The 19986-nt window shown below is 43.4% G+C and overlaps 1 protein-coding gene across 1 annotated transcript in view; it reads right to left on the minus strand.

The window, feature by feature from the left end:
• Positions 1 to 19986, minus strand: part of LOC129814424 (collagen alpha-3(IV) chain-like) — a 57764-nt gene that overhangs the window by 4328 nt on the left and 33450 nt on the right. Inside the window, exons 22-48 of the mRNA XM_055867532.1 lie at positions 19703 to 19795; positions 19418 to 19507; positions 18749 to 18819; positions 17595 to 17783; positions 16653 to 16827; positions 14421 to 14513; positions 14033 to 14140; positions 13794 to 13888; positions 13496 to 13646; positions 13136 to 13252; positions 9902 to 10066; positions 7268 to 7354; positions 6966 to 7100; positions 6600 to 6698; positions 4141 to 4236; positions 3746 to 3885; positions 3436 to 3562; positions 3262 to 3342; positions 3060 to 3158; positions 2905 to 2952; positions 2544 to 2717; positions 1951 to 2081; positions 1727 to 1799; positions 1067 to 1141; positions 747 to 872; positions 414 to 509; positions 110 to 319 (exon numbers count right to left, since the gene is read on the minus strand). Coding sequence (XP_055723507.1) covers positions 110 to 319; positions 414 to 509; positions 747 to 872; positions 1067 to 1141; positions 1727 to 1799; positions 1951 to 2081; positions 2544 to 2717; positions 2905 to 2952; positions 3060 to 3158; positions 3262 to 3342; positions 3436 to 3562; positions 3746 to 3885; positions 4141 to 4236; positions 6600 to 6698; positions 6966 to 7100; positions 7268 to 7354; positions 9902 to 10066; positions 13136 to 13252; positions 13496 to 13646; positions 13794 to 13888; positions 14033 to 14140; positions 14421 to 14513; positions 16653 to 16827; positions 17595 to 17783; positions 18749 to 18819; positions 19418 to 19507; positions 19703 to 19795 — 3144 coding nt within the window. The remainder of the gene's footprint in view (positions 1 to 109; positions 320 to 413; positions 510 to 746; positions 873 to 1066; positions 1142 to 1726; positions 1800 to 1950; positions 2082 to 2543; positions 2718 to 2904; positions 2953 to 3059; positions 3159 to 3261; positions 3343 to 3435; positions 3563 to 3745; positions 3886 to 4140; positions 4237 to 6599; positions 6699 to 6965; positions 7101 to 7267; positions 7355 to 9901; positions 10067 to 13135; positions 13253 to 13495; positions 13647 to 13793; positions 13889 to 14032; positions 14141 to 14420; positions 14514 to 16652; positions 16828 to 17594; positions 17784 to 18748; positions 18820 to 19417; positions 19508 to 19702; positions 19796 to 19986) is intronic.

Consider the following 19986-nt stretch of genomic DNA (forward strand, 5'->3'; position numbering starts at 1 on the left):
AGGTGCAACCTATGAATACAACCGCTCTGCGTTTGGTGAGTTTTTTTTTGTGTTGAGCACTGTGTGTGTGTGCCTCATTAGTATTAATGTGTGTCTCCATGCTGTTTACCTAGGTCTTGTCCGTGGGCTCTCTCATTGCCATTGATGAAGAGCAGAGAGTATCCAGAGTAGATGAGGGTGGTACCTCTGGGGCAGTCAGGCACTCTGATCGTCTGGCTGTGTCGGGCCAGCAGGAAACTGTCAGCCAGGCCTGCCGTGTTGGAGCCCCACGGGCCACGAGAACCCTTCTGACCCGGAGACCCCTGGTAGCCCACCGGCCCTGCCAGAGCAAAAACACTTAGATAAAATACATGTTTTCCAACTGTTCGCCTCATGTTCAACAAGATCACCGCCACACACATTTATATAAATACCTGTCCGTCCCGGTGATCCCTTGTCTCCCTTGCGTCCAGGGAACCCAGGCAGGCCTGGAGGGCTGTGTCCATGCTGACCCTTAGGGCCTGTGGGGCCTGGCAGTGAGAGGGCAAACTTGATTGTGGCAAGCAATTTAGTTAGCCAAAGCTAAAGTAGGAGCTATTGAGACCCGTTGTGCTAATGTTAGCATACCAGTCAACACAAGCTTAGACATGGCATAGGTTGCATTCACTCCTTCCCCATAGACTATTCCATTAGTAAGAAAGAATATGACGTTTGGTTGAAGCCTGACCATGTGGCTTGTAGTTGCAGACGATAAAAGGATACCGAACCTGCAAATCCTGGCCGTCCCGGCGGCCCACTTGGACCTGGAAATCCTTGGTTCCCGGGGTGACCAAGTGGGCCTGGATCCCCTTGATAGAATGTCACTTGTCCAGACACGTCAAGCCCTGGACGACCTGTAGATGTGCATGAAAAAAACCTTTGATTGAACCACTAGAGAACAAATTCTGCTCAAGATACCGTTTAGAGTTAGGATGCGTTGACAAATTGAATATTGACCCAATGGTTTTCAGTGTTGAATTTTCAGTGTTAAATGTACAGATTTCAGTGTTAAATGTTGAGTTGTTAGTGTTAAATGTTAAATATTGACCTGGTGGTCCTGGCCGGCCTTTGGCCCCATTTGGTCCTTTCGTGCCGGGGTTATAACTATGATCACCCGTCTCACCTAAAACAACACAGTTCATCAAGAGACACTGAATCACCAACTGCACCACACACACAGTTGGGTAAGGTTACTTTCGAAATGTAATACAAGCACATGTTACAAGCACATGGCCAAAATTGTAATCAGTAACTTAACGTTTGGATTACCCAAACTCAGTAACTTAATCAAATTCCTTTTTGGATTACTTTCCCCTTAAGAGGCATTAGAAGAAGGCCAAAATGATCCATCAAACACATTTGGTGTCATCATAGTGGTATCAGACTTGTGGTGAAAATATCTCAATTGAAACAAACCAAACACATTTCCTACACGCACATCACACACTATCTAGCATGTCATAACTAAAAAACCTAGGGATGACATTTCGATGGCTGCAACACATGGCACACATTAACAGGAGGCACAGTCGTTTTTCCAGAGCATGTCACCTTACTAGGGAAAACTCTTTGCCCTAGAACTAGAACCCATTTCTTCATGGTCAGGATAAACTCCTGGCCACACTCAATACTACGGTGTAATGACAGATTTGTCTTTGTAAATAAAAAATGACAATGCAGAGGATTGTTGTCGATGCAATAAGATTACCGGGGATTCCTGGGGGTCCAGGGTGACCTGGGTCACCTATTGGTCCTGGAGGTCCAGGGATGGCTCCTGGTCCCTAGAGGGTAGAAAGCAATTCAAGCAATAATCCAATACTTCAAATTATACATATAATTACTTATAACACCTATATTTTCCAGCGTTCAAGGGATATTCCAAAACGTAAACAACATTTAGTTGGTTTTGTACTCTTCAATGGAGTGACTCACCCATGGCCCTGGAAGCCCTGGGTCCCCTCTAGGCCCGTCGAAGCCTCTGCCCCCTGCAGAGCCTGTGTCTCCCCTGTCCCCTTTATATCCATAACCTCCAGACCCTGGCTGTCCCCGTGGACCCCGTTGCCCTGCAGACAGAAATGATTTCAGTCAGAGGCATGTTTTGGTAGAGCAGCATTCAGGGCCGGTGGGAATAAGGGAGAGGTTGAGTTAGAGTCAGAGATAGAGTTTGACTTACTAAGTCATAACTGTTGAGTTTTGGTTAGTCAGGAGGAATAAGAGTTTGAATGAGTGAGTTAAAAACTAACCAATAGTGTGAGTGAATCAGAGACAGTTGTTCATAATGAGTCTGAACCTAATCATTGACTAAGAAGCACTTCATTCTCTGTACTGTCCAGAAGTAGGCTTAATCTGTGTCTGGGAATCCGGCCTATAGACTACAGGCCCACAGAGTCAAGGATAGAGATTGAATTTGATTCAAGGGTAGAGTTTGTGCCAGCACAACTGACACAGTTTCAATTAGATTCAGGTATAGAGCTAATCAGTGACAGAGTTGGTGTTCAAAGCCACAAAGAAAAGTGCGTCCTCACCAGGGCTTCCAGGTCTGCCGTTAGGACCAGTGTCTCCTTTGAGCCCTTTGAAACAAACGGCTCGGTGCCCTGGCTCACCACGAGGACCTTGGGGTCCTTCAATGCCTTGGTCTCCAGTAAACCCTGGGAGCCCCAAAACATTGGGGCCAGGAAAACCCACATCTCCATTTGGACCTATAGGGAAACAGAAAACAAACCATTTTAGCCAATTACACCAATTTTAGCCATGAACCGAGCCGATAATAACTTATTACAGAACCAATTCTAATTAATAACGCGAGTTTAGCCGATAACAATCCAATGTCGAGCCAGTGGTACATGGCTGAAGGTATAGGAATGATGTCATCAGTCTGAGACTCACCTGGCTGTCCATTCTCTCCACGTAGGCCAGGAGTCGACCCCACAATCACTAGAGAGAGCACAGAGGATATATTATATGCACAAAATGTCAAATTATTGGGGCAAGAAGCATAGATATAAACACAACGCAAGTAGAAGTCAAGGTGTCTGTCTTACATGTCTCTCCCTTCTGACCAGCAGGTCCAGGAATGCCATCGCGACCCTGGTTACCTTTAGGACCACAGGGACCAGGAGGGCCAGGTAACCCTGGTTGTCCTGTGAAAGAGGATATGGTCAGACACCCCAAAAACATATATACACATACTGTATTTTCATTGATATACAGTATTTCCTGAATAAACCTTAGTGATGTTCTGACCTGGAGCTCCATATGATGGAGTGGGTCCAGGGGGGCCTGGAGGACCATCGGTACCTGGTGGCCCTGCAGGACCTAGGGGTCCTGGATCACAGAAAGAAAGATGGAAGGAAAGAACACATCATCCTCATGATCATCTATCATAACTATCATTACTAGTATTTCAGTGGTAGTAACCATGATGTCCATGATGTCCTGGGTCTCCTTTGGCTCCAGTGGGCCCTTGGGAGCCTGGACGACCTGCGCAACCAGGAGAGCCTCTCTCTCCCTTGGAACCATGGCTGTTATACAAGGCTGGCTCGCCCTAAAGAGAAGGCGAACGGAAGGGAGAGAGAAAGAGAAAAAGAGACAGAGAAGAGTGTTATCAGAGCCAGGTAACAGTCACCTTGGTGTTTAAATGGTATCTGTAGTTTTACAGTATTGTGTTGCACAGTGGCAGTGATTTAAATTGCTGGAAATAGACTGTGGTTCTGTTTGTTGAACGCACCTTTTGTCCAGGTGGTCCTAGGCGGCCTGGTTGAGCATAACTGGGCTCTCCTTTAGTTCCTTTAGTCCCGTATGGACCGGGTCTACCGTCTTGTCCCAGGCCTCCATGGTAACCCAGAACTCCCTTTATTCCATGGGGACCTAAGAGATCACATCGACACAACTCAATAAGAACAGTAAGAACATAATCAATTGGCTTTTAAGTCATTTGAACCATTTTCAGTATGACATCATAAGCTGGTATGCGATGCAGTATGTCAAGCATTCAAGGATACATTTTGTTGTGATTGTGTGTGCGTGCACATCTGTGAGTGTGTGTGTCATTGTGTGTGTCATTGTGTGTGTGTGTCTGTGTGTGTGTGTGTGTGTGTGTGTGTATATATATGTGTTAGTTACCTGGTAAACCCATGCTCCCAATATCTCCCCTGGGTCCAGATGGGCCTGGTCCTCCTACTGAATATAGGTCATCGGCTCCACGATCACCTGGGGGACCTAACATACACACGTCATTAGTGTCCATGCTAAAAATTAAAAAACTCTCAATCTGACATACTCTTGTTATAAATCATACTAAAACAGTTACGACTATTACTACCACTGCTGAAGTCACTACCAATGAAATGACTACTGCAGTCATTACCACTTCCACTGCACATGTTGTTTAACCCCACTGACATTTATAAATCGTTTAAATATTCCAAGACAAGCAAGCACACACATTTTATTTAGAAAATGTCCGTTTCTATTTTTGAGGAGAAAGGTGATAATGGGTTAAGTGCACACTGCACAGTCATCCTTCTACTTTTGAATGTCTGTTATGATCCTTAGGATGAGCTGCATTTGGTTACAGTATGAAGTAAGGACACAGGTGTGTTGTGTCACTGGGTTTGTTCAGCCCATCCTCCACAGGGTTGGACAACTGCCGTGTATCAGTGGTTCCTAATAGCCAATGGGTGGTAGGGCTTCTGCAGGGCCGACTCCTAACATTGAGGAATACTTTGCTAGAAAGCATCAAAAGTGCATCATCTGCATAATCGCCTTATCAGGTTGGAATATGATTTATTATGAATTTGTTATCATCAATATGTTTTACCACTGGTATCAGCAGTGTGATTTATTCGTCTTAAGTCATTCTTAAGATTATTAAGCTAATTTTTTATTATTATTTAAAAAAAATGTCACCCCTGAAATGTATCTGGTTAAACTCGGTTCATGTACTTTACGGTTCCGGTGTGTTCATTAGTATATCGTATAGCTGAACTCTGTGTGAACTCTTGTTGATGGTTCTGACTTCTGAAAATCAGGTTCCGGACAATTACCACTCCCACTTTATCCTTGATCGATAGAGCGACTACCGCCTTGATTGATAGCGTGCTGCTTCTTGTGCTGAGTCTACATACAGGAGGTTGAGTGTGTGTCTGTAATGCTGAACTTTGCTTTACCTCTGGGCACCGCTGTACTATTGATTATGTTATAAATATTTTTAATTTAGTGCTTTTTTTTTATTACATTGTGTGAACAGCGTGTGCAATGTCGATCTTGCCCACCTGCCATCTTGTTTGCCAAAGAGGATCACAATGGAAATAAGCCTTCAGACTGTATCCTGTTTTTACCCTCGATAATATTTAACGTATGCAATGTTGTCTCCGACTGGAGCAGCATACTACTTTTAATTATAAAATAAAATCGATCACTTATTCAATCAAATCTAAAACTATGCGCAGGCTCCACACGTGTCTCCTTACTTCACCCTGCGAGCAGCTTATCATATGGATCATAGGCATGCAAAAGCAGAAGAGGGATTGTGCAGTGTGCACACAACTCATTACCTTTGTCCTCAGCCAATAGAAATGAACCTCTACTGTAAAGGTCTGGTGACATCATTGAGAGCAGAGCATGTGAGTGGAGTTGAGAGGTTGGAAATCCTGCTCGCCGCTCTGGTGCTCCATGTCCTTTCCTACTCTCTGCTAAAAACCGCTCCGTGCTCACAGGGGGGGAAAAAAGTCCCTCTCCAAATTCGCTCCATTCATTAAAATCCCAATTTTAGAAGGCCAGCATCCCAGAGTTACCTCTTCACTGTTGATGTTGAGACTGGTGTTTTGCGGGTACTATTTAATGAAGCTGCCAGTTGAGGACTTGTGGGGTGTCTGTTTCTCAAACTAGACACTCTAATGTACTTGTCCTCTTGCTCAGTTGTGCACCGGGGCCTCCCTCTCCTCTTTCTATTCTGGTTAGAGACAGTTTGTGCTGTTCTGTGAAGGGAGTAGCACACAGCGTTGCACAAGCTCTTCAGTTTCTTTGCAATGTCTCACATGGAATAGCCTTAATTTCTCAGAACAAGAATAGACTGATGAGTTTCAGAAGAAAGTTCTTTGTTTCTGGCCATTTTGAGCCTGTATTCGAACCCACAAATGCTGATGCTCCAGATACACAACTAGTCTAAAGAAGACCAGTTTTATTGCTTCTTTAAATCAGCACAACAGTTTTCAGCTGTGCCAACATAATTGCAAAAGGGTTTTCTAATGATCAATTAGCCTTTTAAAATGATAACCTTGGATTAGCTAACACAACGTGCCATTGGTGGTTGCTGATAATGCGTCGCTGTACGCCTATGTAGATATTCCATATTAACAATGTCTACACTTTATTTCTGATCAATCTGATGTTATTTAATGGACAATTTTTTTTTAGCTTTACTTTAAAAAACAAGGACATTTCTAAATGACCCCAATCTTTTGAACGGTAGTGTATATATAGTTAGGCCTAATGGTTTTTAGGCCAAATAACCCAATCAAAACAGTCACCCCCACAAAGCAGGACATGTCCTTTTCACACGCACGTGCGCGCACACACACCTCTAGGCCCACGTTTTCCTGGGTCACCATCCCTCCCATCAATGCCTTTTGGTCCAGGATATCCAGGGTCTCCTCTTGCACCAGGAAAACCAAGCAGACCTATTGTGCAACAGATAATCCACATTAAATGACCATATTACTCACAATATTTGATTACATTTTTGGTCCGTGATTCAAATGGAACCTGTCATAGTATTTTTTTGCACAGTGTCCTTGTGTATTTGCACTCGGACAACATCTGCCCCCACTGTACCGGTGAGCTGAGTAAACCTCATAGTAAAAGTAGTAGCAGCTTTTTACACAAACTGCATAAATACTGCATTGTGGGTTTGATTGAATTGATCGCAGAGTCTCTATGGTGCTTACCAAGCTTTCCAGGGTCCCCTGGGAGCCCATATAAGTCTGTGATAGGTCCTGGTCCAGAAGGGCCTGTGGTTCCTTTGTCCCCCACAGGGCCTGGTACACCTCTATGGCCTTTATCCCCATCACGGCCATCCGACCCTACCCAGAAACACACAGCATAATAATCTTTATACTGTATATCAGTATCATCATCATCATCACCTTTATCACCATTGTGTTTTACAGTATATATGGTACTTGTGAGTGTGCGTGTCTGTGTGTGCGCACGCCCGTGTGTGTAAGGCGTGTCTGTACATATGTGTGACCTCTGGGGCCGGGTTGTCCTCCAGATCCAGGGAATCCGTCAGGGCCCGATCCAGATCTTCCATCCAGCCCAGGATCACCTCGAGGACCTGTGGTAGGTAACATACACTGCATCAGCTACTGTAGTAGTAAAAAATGAATTACCTAGCTCCCTGTGAGGCATTAGACTAACTAAATGTAATGACACTGGAACACTCAATGTCTTTGCAGATTACATTTAATCAAACTTTATTTGTGACTGGTAACAGAATCCTATACGTTTGACACTAGATAATACTTCACATGAGGGCTGTTAGATTTTTTTTGAAATGCTTTTTTGGGGTATGATACTTATGCCTCTAACTTTGTCCCTCATCATTATTCACAAGGAATTCATGATTATCCTTAATCATGGAAGCATCCATATTAATGTAGAAGCACTCAGAAACATATTCTATTCTTATTTACAAAAAAAGTGATATACAATACATTATTTACCATTCATTTCTATTCGCCACAACATATTCTGAAACAACCAAAACAAACTACAAATGAATCCAACAAGTTTGAAGGGTCACAAGCTTGATGTAATCATTGTAAGTGAATTTCACACCTTCAAATAGTGGTACTAGATACATAAAAGGCTTTCATTTCTAAAAGGTAAAACAGATATACAGTATATGAAAATACCCTTAAATGAAAAGGTGACATTCTGTACTGTCGCCTCATACACAGAACAAAAATCTAAACGCAACACTCTTGGTCCCATGTTTCATGAGCCGAAATAAAAGATCCCAGAAATGTTCCATATGCACAAAAATATGATTTCTCTCCAATTTTGTTTACATCCCTGTTTGTGACCACTTCTTCTTTGCCAAGATAATCCACCTGACAGGTGTGGATTTTTCTAAATTGAACCTTTAACTAGGCAAGTCAGTTAAGAACAAATTCTTATTTACAACGACGGCCAACACCAGCCAGACCCAGACGACGCTGGGCCAATTGTGCGCCGCCCTATGGGACTCCCAATCACAGCCGCATGTGATACAGCCTGAATTCGAACCGGGGTGTCTGTAGTTACGCCTCTAGCACTGAGATGCAGTGCCTTAGACCACTAAGCCACTCAGGAGCCCTTGTGCTGGGGACAATAAAAGGCCACTCTAAAACGAGCAGTTTTGCCACACAACACAATAACACAGATTTCTCAAGTTTTGAGGGAGCACGCAATTGGCATGCTGACTGCAGGAATGTCCGCCAGAGCTGTTAAAATGTCATGTTCATTTCACTACCATAAACCGCCTCCAATGTAGTTTTAAAGAATTTGGCAGGACGTCAAACCGGCCTCACATCCGCAGAACACGTGTAACCACGCTAGCTCAGGACCACCTCAGGCCTTTCAGTGAGCAAATGCTCAACTTCGATGGCCGCTGGCACACTGGAGAAGTGTGCTCTTCACGGATGAATCCCGGTTTCAACTGTACCGGGCAGATGGCAGACAGCGTGTATGGCATCGTGCGGGCGAGCGGTTGGCTGATGCCAACGTTGTGAACAGATTGCCCCATAGTGGAGGTGGGGTTATGATATGGGCAGGCATAAGCTACGGACAATGAACACAATTGCATTTTATTGACGTCAATTAGAATGCACGGAGATAACGTGATGAGATCCTGAGGCCCATTGTCGTGCCGTTCATCTGCCGCCATCACCTCATGTTTCAGTATGATAACGCACAGCCCCATGTCGCAAGGATCTGTACACATTTCTTAGAAGCTGAACATTTCCCAGTTCTTCCCTGGCCTGCGTCCTCACCAGACGTGTCACCCGTTGAGCATGTTTAGGATGCTGTACGACAGCGTGGTCCAGTTCCCGCCAACATCCAGCAACTTCACACAGCCATTGAAGAGGAGTGGGACAACATTCCACAGGCCACAAATCAGCAGCCTGATCAACCCTATGCAAAGGAGATGTGCCGAGCTGTATGAGGCAAATGGTGATCACAACAGATACTGACTGGTTTTCTGATCCACGCCCCTACCTTTAAAAAAAAAAGGATTTGTGAGCCAACAGATGCATATCTGTATTCCCAGTCATGTGAAATTCATAGACTAGGACCCAATGAATTCATTTCAATTGACTGATTTCCTTACATGAACTGTAACTCAGTCAAATCTTTGAAATGATTGCATGTTGCGTTGATATTTTTGTTCAGTTTATAAAACATTTGATCTCAAAAGTTGGTACACCAGTTTTTACATTTTCAAAGCAGCGTTACTTTCCCATTACTTTCTCAAATTGCAGTGTATGATATACCATTTTGAAGCTCCGACTGTACTTTTGTAAAGTGTAAAGAACAGTTTTTGTCAAAAATGACAATACGCCTAGGATCCTGTAACCAGTCACATTTGTCCCCTAGGTGCATTTCCTATTAGGGCTATGGGGATGCATCAGACACATACAACAAACAGGGACAGACAATACATAGACAAGAACATTCTTTTGTTTGAGACCACTGTAACTTTGCTAATCCTTATAATAAGACAGTATAATATAAACGCTTATACATGCTTATAACATATATATATATATATATAGCACATTATATCTGTTAGCTTTGAAGTGTTACCAATGTGTTGAATGTGTCCGTTCTGTTAATGTACCTGGTGTGCCTGTTAACCCATCTCTCCCTCTGCCTCCCTTCTGTCCATCTACTCCCTGCACTCCAGGTGCGGAGACCCCAGGGGGCCCAGGGTCACCAGCCGGGCCTGAACGTCCAAAACCTGGAGCGCCAGGGGCCCCAAGCGCACCCGTCTGTCCATTGAAACCTGGGCGAGGGGAGGGACAGTGGTCAATTAGTGGATGAGAGCCAAACAATGTAATTTGTCAACGTATTGTGACGTGGAATCTACATGGAATAGACATTGGATTTTTTTTTTTAAGTAATCAACGTAAACTGCTGTTTTGAGGGTGAAATGTCAACCACAGGATTGTCATCATGCTAACCAAATTTAAACATAGAAAAACCTTGAATAAAATATGTTGAATTTGTACCTTTAAAACAATGTCAGATCTTCAACGTCATATCCACTTAAAAAAATATATATATATATATATAGTCTGGGCACACTTTGGTCTCCTATCCAGGGTTTTAATCCAGTCTAGCCCTACTAAATTATGATATTTGTCATTGACTATATTACCAACGTTCTATTGTGAGAATGATGTTGAGAGATCTCTACTTAAAAACTAAACAGATTTACTGTTGCTATTGAAGTCATTCCAAAAGGTAGCTTTAATAGAGCAAATGAAATGTAACCAAATCACTCTTTTCATCAATGATGCTATTTAGCTATATAGCATTTGATGTTATATAGCATTTGCAGTCATTCACAGCTATTGTTTCAATTCAACCCAGAATTCAACTACAAGTAGACAATACAATAGGACTAGGATGTCAAGCTCTGGTTGATTTTAAATGTAGTGATGTTGAATTTGTCATTCCCTGATCTGTTTCACCTGTTTCGTTATTGTCTCAACCCCCTCCAGGTGTTGCTTGTTTTCTCCTATGTATTGATCCCTGTGTTTCCTGTCTCTTTGGGCCAGTTCGTCTTGTATGTTTTCAAGTCTACCAGCGTTTAACCTTGCTCCTGCTTTCTATTTCTCTTTGCTAGTCCTCCTGGTTTGGACCCGTGCCTGTTTTCTGGACTCTGTGCCCGCCTGCCTGACCACTCTGCCTGCCTCCGAACCTGAACCTGCCCGCCGACCTGTACCTCTGCCTTCCTCTGGATTACCGACCTCTGCCTGCCTTGACCTGTCTTCTGCTTGTCCCTGTTGGAATATTACATATTGTTACTTCGACAGTCTGCATCTGAGTCTTACTTTGATTCCTGATAGAATTATGTTTGGTTGTCAATACAACCAGATATCAACATTTGAAGGAGATGTTTCTTCTGCTTGGATAGTTTCATCTGTGCCACTGATTTAGTCTGGATTTAATTCCATTTTGTCTACAATGAATAAATGCTGTTAGGTACACGTCTCCCTCTCAACCAAAAATCTAAGTTAAAGAATAGGACTAAATACAATCAAACTTTTTAAAGTGCATTTAAAATGTGATTTTATCCTTTTTTTAACAGAGTTTTGTTTGAGATGGAAACGTGAATCCAACATATCAATTATTAATTTGTAGAGACACTGCAATGAATTAGTCAGTGGCACAGGTGGAACTATCCAAGCAGTAGATCAATCTCTGTTAAATAATTATATTTAGTTGCGTTTGTCAACCAAACACAATTCAATATTACTTTTATAGTATAGTGACCAGCCTAAAGTTAAGGCTATCTTACCAACAAACTAATGTAACATTAAACCTTAAAATGTGACCATGGATGTGTCACTCATTTTAAGGTCACTAACTATACATTTCTTCTGAGGTAATCATATAAAGCATGCATGTTCAAAATAGCATGCATAGGTCATCGCAGGTCTGTGGAGATTGTTTTGGAAATTCAACACCATGTCTTGGAAATTACCACCAGGGACACTCTAAGTCAATCCTAAATTAATCATCCTTTATTATCAGCGCGCTGGAGAGGTTCCAACCAACTCAATGCACCAAGTACACATGTCAATCAGGAGCTCTGCTGGGGCAGTCCCAGCAGTTGTCTTATATACAGCTATACACAGACAAGTTATATTTACATGATTTTACATAATTAATTCATCATTACTGTTTTGTTTCATTCATGTGACTGACCAATACTGGTTCATAACATGTGACAGACCAATACCTCCCTAGGCTTCTTCTCTCTAAGCTGAGACCTTGACACTGAGATAGCTTTTGTTCTAAAAACAAAGGTCTGGGCGTACTGCCAAATTGCAGCTACTGATAGTGAGGATTTGTACAGTCAGTCACTTGCATGATCACAGAAAACGGTTAATAGAAAAGCACAGACATACAAAATTCCTGCACAACATCTTCACACTTGCTGTAATAATCTGATCACTTGCACCATGTACTTTAATTGTCACGCCCTGACCTTAGAGATCCTTATTATTCTCTATGTTTGGTTAGGTCAGGGTGTGACTCGGGTGGGAAATTCTATGTTTTCTGTTTCTTTGTTTTTGGCCGAGTGTGGTTCCCAATCAGAGGCAGCTGTCTATCGTTGTCTCTGATTGGGGATCATACTTAGGCAGCCCTTTTTCCCACCCTTAGGTTGTGGGATCTTGTTTTCTGTTTAGTGTCTGTGCCTGACAGAACTGTTCGCTTTTGTTTTTTGTCGTTGTTATTTTGTTTTGGTGTAGTCAATAAAAAGACGATGTACGCCTACCACGCTGCACCTTAGTCCGGTCATTCTACAAATGAGAGCCGTTACATCAATGTAATCTCAACTGTAATCGAAGTCATTTGGTTCTGTTATTAGATTAAGCACAGCGATAACACAATCTGTCATATAAATAAAGAAAGTATCTGACAATGTATTCCCATTTGAACTTTCCTGGGCTTTTAAAATGGTTGAAATCGCAGTTTAAGACATTTGGGTGACAATTTACCCAAAAATCTGACATTGTTTCCCCATTGGAATTTGGTTGTGCTTTTAGATGTTTGAAAGCATAGTGATAACACATTGGAAATTCAACTATCTTTTGGCTGTCTTTTTGAGTGGGTGAATATAGATTGTAATCTGATTGATCAATGTCTCAACCAAATATTACCCAATTATCCATGTTGAAATGACATGGTGCTCCCAGTGATGAAAGAGAAGGAAGAGTGAAGACAAAGGGAAGAAGCCACATAAGAATAATCAAGAATGAAAGAAACTGAGTGAGATGCCTTGAAGAAAGATGTATTTTCTGACATGGTGTGGGGACATTAGCAGGCTCCACGGGCTCACCTGGAGGTCCGGGTCTGCCTGCTGGTCCTGGCGGACCAGGTGGTCCGGTTGTGGCTCCTGTACAGTCAGTATGTGCGTAACCAGGTGGTCCTTGGGAACCTACCCAACCTTTACTTCCTACAAACAGACAAGGCCATAACTGCTTTGGGAGTACATGCACCAGTATGTAAATGCATCTGTGTGTATGCTGTTGAGTGTGGATGAATTCGTTCAGAGAGCTTTCGTAAAGTGTGTGATAGAAATGGAGTTAGCAAAATGTGGGTGTGTCCCACGTCTGTATCTGTGTGTCCTATGCCCATCCCGTGTCTGAGTCTGTCTGCCTGTCCTATCTCTGTGTCCATCCGTGTGTACAGTAAGTACCTTTGGGGCCTGGTGACCCATTGAGTCCTATTGGTCCTGGATTCCCTGGTCGTCCCAGTAGCCCTGGGTCTCCTGGAGGTCCCCGGGCCCCAACACCACCTTGGAAACCTTCAGGGCCGACTGGAGCTGGGGCCCCAAACCCAACATCACCCTGAAAGTAGATGGAAGGATGCATAATGATTAGCGGGAATTTTGAAGGCTATATGGATGAAAGGATGGAATGGTGGGGGGATGGATGGATGGGTAATGACAGACATAGATCGACAGACAAACATGGCAGGTTCGGTGTTCAGTTGACCTTTGACCCTGGAACCCCAGGGATTCCCAGTGGGCCGGGTCGTCCAGGGTAGCCACTTCCAGAGGTACCTGGGGGTCCCGGGTGCCCTTTGTCACCTAGGAGACAGACAGCAACACTAGTCCTACTATCAAATGCACACACACATACATTCACAAGTAACTGGATGTAAAATTTTGGAAAAAAATTGTATATAATACAATGTAAAATGTATATTTTAAAGAGATGTTGGTATGACTCACCTTTCGTTCCAGTGGGTCCTCGTCCTCCCAGGGTGGAGAATCCACCACTGTCTCCTTTCTCCCCCTGGTAACCATCTACTCCATGTAAACCAGCACTACCACGAGGACCTGTGTGGACAAACTCAACTCAATGATTATTTCCTATCATGTTTTGACCATAACGGTCTTTGTCAGGTGCTAATGGCAGTAAAGCTACTAAAAGCAAAACTTCCAATTTGGGTCAGAGTGGAGTTTGGTGTTCAGTTCTAGCCTGGAAGCAAAGATGATTAGCTCTGTTTAACCATTGTAACCAAGCATATCGGTTTGGAAATGCCACCAAGCTCAGCGTAGTATAGACCTCCAGCCACCCCTCTCATGCTGTGGTTAGGGCCCCATTTGGGTTGCTCACCTGGGGGGCCCTGTAACCCAGGCAGCCCCATCTGTCCTGGTGGGCCTGGGACTCCCTGGTAAGCCACTCTATTGCTGGGCTCACCTTTCTGACCTGGTGGGGATCGAGGGGGGGAGAACATTGGGTCAGACCTAAATAGGGGCAATTATCAGGAAGACAGTCATCATAGACACATACACAATTAAAAAGTATAATATACGCAAAGGAGGCTCAAATGTGGTACAAGTGTATGTGTTTTTGTGAGCCATGGACTGTATATGAATGGTCAAAGCCATAGATCACGTGACACCATTCATTCCTATGGTGTCACGGTGACTCAATTGCGCATTTGAAGCCAAGTAAGTCGATTTTAGTGACTAAGATGGCGTCTCATGGGGGAGATTTTCAAGACATAACATGCGTTTGAGCTACTCCAGGAAGTGACGTTGCAGGCTAGCTCTATGTTGCCCCCTCATTGAGTATCTCAAGTTGGTCGACCTGGGTACTGCAAGCTGCTGCTATTAGCCACTAAATTATCCTGCAATTTTTTTTTTTAAATCAATTGAAGGACATACAGTTGAAGTCGGAAATTTACATACACCTTAGCCAAATACATTTAAACTCAGTTTTTCACAATTTCGGACATTTCATCTTTGTAAAAATTCCCTGTCTTAGGCCTGTTAGGATCACCACTTTATTTTTAAGAATGTGAAATGTCAGAATAATAGTAGAGAGAATGATTTATTTCAGATTTTATTTCTTTCATCACATTCCCAGTGAGTCAGAAGTTTACATACACTCAATTAGTATTCGGTAGCATTGCCTTTAAATTGTTTAACTTGGGTGAAACGTTCAGGTAGCCTTCCACGAGCTTCACACAATAAGTTGGGTGAATTTTGGCCCATTCCACCTGACAGAGCTGGTGTTACCCGAGCCAGGTTTGTAGGCCTCCTTGCTCGCACAAGATTTTTCAGTTCTGTCCACAGATTTTCTAGGGATTGAGGTCAGGGCTGTGTGATGGCCACTCCGGTGCTTTGCTGCATGATGGACTGGTTAACTTCACTAAATAGATGGCATCATGAGGGAGAAAAATTATGTATATATATTGAAGCAACATCTCAAGACATCAGGCAGGAAGTTAAAGCTTGGTCGCAAATGGGTCTTCCAAATGGACAATGACCCCAAGCATACTTCCAAAGTTGTAGCAAAATGGCCAACAAAGTCAAGATATTGGCCAAACAGTTCTATTTTTGTTTCATCAGACCACAGGACATTTCTCCAAAAAGTATGATCTTTGTCCCCATGTGCAGTTGCAAACCGTAGTCTGGATTTTTTATGGTGGTTTTGGAGCAGTGGCTTCTTCCTTGCTGAGCGGCCTTTCAGGTTATGTCGATAAAGGACTCGTTTTAATGCGGATATAGACACTTTTGTACCTGTTTCCTCCAGCATCTTCAAAATGTTCTTTGCTTTTGTTCTGGCATTGATTTGCACTTTTCGCCCCAAAGTATGTTCATCTCGAGGAGACAGAACGCGTCTCCTTCCTGAGCGGTATGACGGCTGCGTGGTCCCATGGTGTTTATACTTGCGAACTGTTGTTTGTACAAATGAACGTGGTACCTACAGGCGTTTGGAAATTGCTCCCAAGGATGAACCAGACTTGTGGTCTTGGCTGATTTCTTTTGATTTTCCCATGATGAGTTTGAAGGTAGGCCTTGAAATACATCCACAGGTACACCTCCAATTGACTCAAATTATGTCAATTATAAGCCTCTAAAGCCATGATATAATTTTCTGGAATTTTCCAATCTGTTGAAAGGCAGTCAACTTAGTGTATGTACATTTCTGACCCACTGTAATAGTGATACAGTGAATTATAAGTGAAATAATCTGTCTGTAAACAATTGTTGAAAAAATTACTTGTGTCATGCACAAAGTAGATGTCCTAACTGACTTGCCAAAACTATCGTTTGTTACAAGAAATGTGTGGAGTGGTTCAAAAACGAGTTTTAATGACTACAACCTAAGTGTATGTAAACTTCTGACTTCAACTGTACATCTGGTGTAATAGAAGTTGGTTCCATGATTGTCTTCAAATTTGTTGTTTATTTACACAAATATTGCCCAAGAAGATTGCAATTTTCACATTGACTATAGGGGACGATTCTGCTTTCGAAAAACAACAGCTTGCAGTACCCCGGTCTGCTGGCTTCAATGAGAGGTGGTGTGTGCATGCAAGTATGTGTTTTGCTTTACCTGGGTAGCCAGCTATGCCAGGTAGACCTGGTACCCCACTATTGCCTTTGGATCCTGGGTGGCCAAGAGGTCCTATGCCTACTGGACCTGGTGACCCATCTGGTCCTTGGTATCCCTGTGGTCCGGGAGGGCCTGGGACACCAACATCTCCCTTCAGACCCGGCGGCCCATAGTACTGGCAGAGAGGACAGACTGTAACCTCAGTCCATCATCAAACATCAGATCTTCACAAAACATTAGTTTCCATAACATTACTGCTTCACAGTAACAAATGTTGAACATTCATAAAATGTCATTTCCATGTAAAAGGTAAATGTAAAGTTAATTGGAAAATGTCAAATTGGGCGTCAAATGAAAGCTAAGAGACTATATTTTGGGGAAATTAAGGCATAGATACATTTTTCAACCATATTCCCCCGAAAAAATCTGGCATTAGCAAAGGCTTTGATTTCAAGTCAAACTGATGGAAAAGGGGTCTACCAGAAAAAGTCTTAAACTCTCTGCAACACACTTTAGAGTGTGCGGTCGACCAGCTTCATCATTTAAACAATTAATCAATATTAAATAAAGATGATTGTTTGAAGGAATGAGAAAGTCTCTCTCACTTGATTGGAATATTCCACGACACGAGAAGTCTTCAACTTCAAAACTTTTCTCCATAGCAAAGCTAGCTTCGCTTACCTCTCCATTGCCCTTTTTTCCCACATGAAACCACACCACCAAACCACACTCCCAAGATAACTTACGTTTGGCTTCAGTCATGTCCACTAGCATTTCATAATGAACATGCTAAAAAATCAAGGCCAAATCAGTAAGCTCAGCCCCCCTTTAAAGGGACAGTTCACCCAAATTACAAATTTACTTCAGTTTAAAGATAACCTAAAAATGCATTCAAATCATTGCTCTGCATTTCAGAAGAAAGTAGCTATTGAAAATCCTCACTGGATCACCCTTGGGGCCTCGTTGGCCCTTGCGTCCAGGGAAGCCAGGGTTCCCGTGATTGCCGTCCTGCCCCGATCTGCCAGCTAGTCCTGGGGATCCTTTCTCTCCCTTTATCCCGTGGTGGTTGTGGGAACCTGGATTTCCCTTCATCCCCGGGGGCCCTGGAACACCCGATGGGCCGTGGGAACCCTGTAAGACAGACAGGAGTTGTCATGGATATGGTAACCCAGAAACCTTCAATAAATTATTGCAGCAATACCATAGATACAGTATCCTAGCAACACCATGGATATGGTATACCAGCAGCACCATGGATACAGTACCCAAGCAACACCAATGATATGGTATCCTACCAACAACATGGATACAAGATCTGAACCAGTGGTTTTCAACCGGTGGAGCTCAGGTGTGCTGCAAAACATTTCGTCATCTTGATCATTTTTTGGAACACTTAGAAAAGTGACCTGTGGAATGCACATGGCATTTTGAATTGGGAGCACCAGTGCCGCTCAGATAATACATTGAACGGCACATGGTTATGTTCTGTATCGTTGTTTCAAGTCCAGTGCGCTCAGGCTGTTACATTTGTATCATTAGAGGGGCGCGCATCACGAGAAAAGTCACTTGTAGAATTTTTTTTGGCCTGTGAGAAACATTACCACAGGCGAGCCAGATTTGCTATAGAAACAAACAGAGTATTTGGCTTTGTGTTCATGGTGGCACCTTTACAACGCACACAACCGCTGGTCTCTAGCTCAAACCTTTCCAAACTAAAGACCTATTTTACTGGAGCTTTTTTTCTTTCTGGCGAGGATTGCGGGACGCTCTTAAAAGGGGCACACAAAAATGAATCATCTTGAGTAAGGAACTATATTTCAAATAAACCCTATTTCATCTATTAAAAATGGTTTTTTTTTCACAGAAAATAGATGATTTGCAGTATGGATCCGATGAGATGGCGGTCAATAAATACATTTATGGGGAAATTTAACAGTTCAAAAAAGTTTGGGAACCACTGATCTCAGCAATACTACAAAGGAAGAGGCGTCACTATGGAAATAATACAGCTGCAAAACCCCAGGCAGTGTCACAGTGACATTGCAAGGTAAAATAATAGTATCTGTATAGTGGAGTAATGATGTAGGTAGTCTTACCGGTTGTCCAGGTGGTCCTGATGGGCCTTTGAATCCTGGCTCTCCTTTGGGCCCTGGTCCTGCATTAAAGCCTGTGAGACGAGGGTGTATTCAAATGGACTCTGAGTGTTACAGGTAGAAATATAATAAAGAGCTGACACTATCCCCCGTTCTATGTGACAGACAATCAGTTTTGTTCTACACAATAAAAATGTTCTGTGTATGTATTTTATCCCCTTTTTCTCCTCGATTTCGATCTCGTCTCATCGCTGCAACTCTCCAACGGGCTCAGAGTTGAGACACATGACCCGCCAAACCGCGCTTCTTAACACCCGCCCGCTTAACCCGGAAGCCAACCGCACCAATGTGTTGGAGGAAACACGTTCGCCTGACGACCGAGGTCAGCCTGCATGCTCCTGGCCTGCCACAAGGAGTCGCTAGAGCGCGATGAGCCAAGTAAAGCACCCCCGGTCAAACCCTCCCCTAACTCAGACGACGCTGGGCCAATTGTGCGCCGCCCTATGGGACTCTCGATCACAGCCGGTTGTGATACAGCCCGGGATCCAAGCCGGATCTGTAGTGACGCCTCTGGCACTGCAATGCAGTGCCTTAGACTGCTGCGCCACTCCGGACGCCCTTACACAATACATTTCTATGTGAACTTTTTTTTTATGCTGCAGGTGTTGTTACCTGGGATTCCAGGCTGACCGGGGGGTCCTGGGGGTCCCGGCTCTCCTGACCCTTTTCCTGTACACAACCTACAGACCTCTCCTTTCTGACCTGTAGTGGAGAAAGAGTGACACAATGACACAAAGTAACACACACACTTGATACCAAGTGACACACACCACAATGCCAACGTCGGTGGAATTCCACCAATGAGACAGAAGGGTCTGTGGACAGCCCCGTCAACAAGCAGTGATGACCCCAAATGACCATCCAATCAGAAACCATTAAGAATCAGAGGGGGCTCACCATTTAAACCATTTTGGCCACTGTAACCTTGTTCGCCTGTCAAGCCCTTGGCTCCCTTTTCCCCTGGAGGTCCTATAAAGCCCTTAAGATTTCCTACAACGAGAAAAAAACAAGTACCTTATTTTTAATCAAACAAGATCCCAGTGGAATCAAAAATTTCTCAATAAATGACTGTGGGAGTAATTTTTTGATTTGCTTCATTCCTCATGTGAAAAGTAAACGTGAGCTCGTGAGATCAGGTTGACTTAACAAGGCTGGAATATCAGAGCTGTGAACATGACATT

This window comes from Salvelinus fontinalis, chromosome 17 (genome assembly GCF_029448725.1).
Source record: "Salvelinus fontinalis isolate EN_2023a chromosome 17, ASM2944872v1, whole genome shotgun sequence".
In the NCBI taxonomy this organism is placed as follows: domain Eukaryota; kingdom Metazoa; phylum Chordata; class Actinopteri; order Salmoniformes; family Salmonidae; genus Salvelinus; species Salvelinus fontinalis.